Source organism: Cavia porcellus, unplaced genomic scaffold (assembly GCF_034190915.1).
Source record: "Cavia porcellus strain 051 isolate PalLab524CR breed Dunkin Hartley unplaced genomic scaffold, mCavPor4.1 scaffold_23, whole genome shotgun sequence".
NCBI classification, from domain to species: Eukaryota; Metazoa; Chordata; class Mammalia; order Rodentia; family Caviidae; genus Cavia; species Cavia porcellus.
Genome location: NW_026947506.1, coordinates 15524218 through 15528538, shown reverse-complemented (window position 1 = coordinate 15528538; position 4321 = coordinate 15524218). Strand labels below are relative to the sequence as shown.

General features: G+C 39.0%; 1 protein-coding gene across 1 annotated transcript; it reads right to left on the bottom strand.

The window, feature by feature from the left end:
- Positions 1-2867: 2867 nt before the first annotated feature.
- On the bottom strand, positions 2868-4061 carry LOC100727819 (speckle-type POZ protein-like). The gene has a single exon (XM_063233638.1). It carries the CDS (start codon positions 4059-4061, stop codon positions 2985-2987), a length of 1077 nt encoding a protein of 358 aa, XP_063089708.1. The 3' UTR covers positions 2868-2984.
- Positions 4062-4321: the final 260 nt, after the last annotated feature.

The following is a 4321-nucleotide window of genomic DNA, read 5'->3' as shown; positions in this document are numbered from 1 at the left end:
CAGACACCTCTAACTCCAGGGGTCTCCTATCCCATGCCTTACTGTTGTAAATAAAGTGCCACCTTAGAGTGACAATAGCTATTACTTAACTATAAACTAATGACAAACATAATCAGACAAGTAATGATTTTAGTTGGATAAAGGAAAGAGAATGGGTCACTTAATTTGCCTGTTTCTAAACATACTGCTAATGCTTCCAACACATGGACCTCCTGCATAGTTCCTTTGTTTATATGATAGTTGTATTCACATAGATGTTGAAAAATGTAACAGAATGTCTTCATTAGGAGTTTGAGGATTTGTAGCATGCAACTTTCGATGACACAGATAAGTTGATGCTTTAGGGGCACTTCTAGGGGCCTTTGAGCAGATCATTAAAGATTGCCAAGTGCAGTTGGTAACTTCCTTGCTTTAAAGGACTATAAATTATGAGAAATCTTTGTTCTGTCATATTGTTACTTATGCATGAGCAAACAAACAGGTATTGTTTTCCAAATAATCTGCTCTTAGTGTTTTATAGGCTTTAATCCTTTTATGGTTGGGACCACTACGCAGAGAGAAGCATTTTTTCCTGGAGATGGGTCTGCCCCTTAGCCATAAACATTTCAGAACTTTGACACCAAGCTGAGGAAATGACCAAACATTCACCAGCTGATCTGCTATTCCTCAACAGCTGGCCTCCCATTACTGCAAGATAGTCTACTTTGCCCCCATATCTGAATGCGTCCCCTTCAGCCACCTAACCTATTGTCCTTGCCTGATTTCCCTCTAGAATTCAATGAACACATTTTTTTGTATGTGAATTTGTACTTTTGTCATAAACTCCATCTCAAAAACCTACCTACACTAAGTCACTGTGAGACATATTTGTACTCTGAGAAGCTGTGATGTCAGATCCTGGTTCTGCAAAATTTTAGCCTTTAATCCACTCTGCTACATTACTTATTGCACTTTACATATTATTTTTATTTGATTTAGTGAAAAATATTTAATTTTTAAATTCTAGATTCATTTTTTAGAAAATAGTGATTATATTTTCAAAAAAGAAAAATAATAAGTTTGGGTATTTTCTCATGTAGGAAGATGAGTTAATCAGAAGAAACTGGGATGAACCTCCACAAGCAGTAAGTCAGGTATTGAGAGCTGAGAAATATGTGTTGCACTATTTTTCACACAGAATGTAATAAATAATTTTTATTTTTGCACTTTTTGTTTTGTTTTGTTTTCTTTAAAGTGGAAGGGAGAATGGAAGTGAAATAAAACTAAAGGGGAAGGGCCAGGGATTTAGCTCAGCAGAATAAGCACCTACCTTGAAAACACATGTTGTTGAGTTCCATCCCTGGTAAAAAAAATAAAGCCTAAAGGGGGAAAGTACCATAACACTTTTTCTCCACAATACATAAAACTATAGTTCTTGTCAAGATGTATGAACACTGAGTGAAATACTTTTTCATTTTCAAAAATTTCAACCTGCTTGAGTGGCTGTACAGAAATTTTCATTAATGAGGTTGCAATGATCAGAGACACGTGCATGTAAAAGCTTGGCAACAGCCAGTAAATTAGTTCAGCTGCACAAAAGCTTGCCTGGCAAGCCCTTGATACTCCAAAACCCTGTCCTACAATAATAAGAGCATAAACAAAAACCATTAGAGATAGTTAAAACCTACTGTATTTTTACTGTATAATTCTTACATAGGTGTTTTTTCATATTTACATTCTTACAGAGTGCCATAACCAGTCAATGAGTGTTCAGATGTGCTAAGTCAGGATTAAATAACTATATCCCCCTGTGCACATGGTCTGGACAAGTGAGGTCATATCCTTGGGGGCTCTTAGATACCTCTTAGCTTTGAAAGGGTCTGAGTGGCTCCAAACAAACACCAATAGTGATTTTTGCACGTGAAGCCTTTTCAGTGCAATCTCCTCCTGCCTCTTTTTTTCTCTACTCCTAACATTCAGGGGAGGATACTATGGTGCATCCTGTTCTTACAAACAGTAATGCAAATAGTGAAAGAGTTTTTTTGAGACCTGTAAAGCAATGAAGCATCTTTGCAAATATGCATGATTTACCACAGTTGTAAGGATGGAAATTTGATTCCCTCAACATGATATTCCCTGGAATACACACACTGACTGCATTTTCCACCTTTGTTTTTCATTTTATTAAATCTGAACATTTTTCCCTATTTCTTGCTCCAGGAACTTCATGATTACTGTGCTGCATCTAAGACAAAATATTTTGCGCTATCACTGCTGGGATGTACAGACTAGTGCTTAAAATGCAGGACAGTTCCAGGCCAGGGAGCAAAGGGATTCATCACTGTGTTTTCCTAAGGTCCAAATGACCAAGTTCTGGATCCTTTTTACTCCCATCCCAAAAATTGCTTAGTGCCATTATAAACTTAAGGTGCTCTATCCCTGGGTGGGCTAGGAGCCATAATTCCACCTTTAAAACTACTCAGGCTTTTGACTATCTGATGTAGAAAAAGGATTAGGAGTCAAAAAATTGTGCAAAGTAAGATGAAACTTTATTTAGAAAAAAAAGAGAAAGGGATAAAAGGGACTTTTAGCAATGAGGGTCCAGAGGCAAGTGATTCTGAGTGTATTTATGATCCCTTCCCTGAGTGCAGCTTCACTCCATGTGTTTGTATATCTCCCTGCTAGGTGTTTTGGTGTTAATTTGAATTCAACATTGAAACAAAAAGGGGGGACAGTATTATAAAAGACAGAATGGTTCATAAATTATATTCTCAGGACATTGCAAAAAATTAAACTTCTCCTAAAAGGTAAAGGCCTTATGCTCTATTGGTGACCTTAAGAGGGGGTTCCATCTATTCCTAGAGAGGCATGCTTCAGTGTTTCCACATAGCTCAGTGAAAGTTCAAAAGATTGCCCTGTGCAATCAGGGTTCAGAGGTAGCAAAGGAAGCCACACCTTTGGGAAGATACATTGAGCCTTGGAAGAGATGGGATCTTAATACTGCCTCAGAGAATTGCATTGGGGTGTATGCAATTACACTGCATGGAAGTCCTAGAGTGGTCCACTTCAGTGACCAAGTGAGGGTGTGACTGCACCATTGCCTTCCACTCAGAGCTCTCCCGGATGTCTGGAATATGAAAGTTGATGAAATGTATTGCAAAAGCTTTCAACAGATATGCACTATAGAGATCCGCAAAAATGAGGATTTCCACCGCATTCTCTTTGGGAAAGTTTTTGCAGAGGTCGACCTCACATAAGAGCTTCAGGAGATGTAGGCCATACTTGTCTGCAGCTGCCAGCAGATCAGGTGCCATTGCACTGAGGTTTGGTGCCTTTCCAGTATAGATGAAGCACATCAGTTCCTTAAAAACCTCAGGCTCCATATCCTTGATTTCTATTCGATTAGTTTTGCTCTCTTGCATTTCATGTTGAAACATGGCACAGAAAACTTGAGAACGAGCTGCTAAGATGGCTTTGTGAGCCTGGAATTCCTGGCCAGCCACACACACACAACAATCTGTGAACCAGGAACTCTTCCACAGCCTTCCTAGGTCCTCTGCCAAACAGCACTCTGGAACCTTCAGAGTATTCATGGTATTTTGGCAGGATATATTGCTGGAATATTGTGCCACTTTAACCTCACAAAAGAAAGTAAGCCTGTCATCAGGGAGAAGGTCAGTGGTTGCATCGAAAATAAAATGCCTAAGAATGAAATGTTTGAATCCCCAGTACCTGCCTTGCACAAATCGATATGGTTGGTGACTAGCCTTCTCTTTGGTTTTCTCTCCGTTGGCATTCAGAATGTAAAATTTAAATTTTGCCAGCACTTCTCTCGTTGGACTTTGGATCAATTTGAGATATAGGGAAAGGTAATCTTTGCTTTCTTCATCGATCCCTTTTGGGTACAGTCGTAAGCCCCATTTCAGTTTATCATTTTGCTGTGATGAAAAAGTTGAACTTTCAATGCATTTACCTATTTGCTTTGTGCAAAAGCTAAAGTTACTGATGGTCCACTGATAGGAGAAGTTCACTACTTTGATGTCTGTGGTGTGTCTGCTGTCCACTACTGGCCCACTCGACATTTCTGTTGGGGCTGGAGTCTGAACAACGGTTGAAATCAGTCGTGTGAAAGTGAAACGAAGTTTCACAAGTCACAAGGCAAAGATTTCTTTCTTCCCCAGATGGTAGAGTTTTCACACCTGTCAACAACTCCAAGAGGAGTAGGGCAGTTTTTCAGTCACAAAGTGGAGAGCCTGTTGTATAGATTAAAAAAGCAATTATTTATAAATTTATTTGCCAATATTTGCTAGGATATTGTTGTAGCTTGGCATGACTGATGCAA

Excerpts from the sequence above, each read along its gene's own strand:
- LOC100727819 (XM_063233638.1), bottom strand. The coding sequence starts at position 4,061 with ATGTCGAGTGGGCCAGTAGTGGACAGCAGACACACCACAGACATCAAA.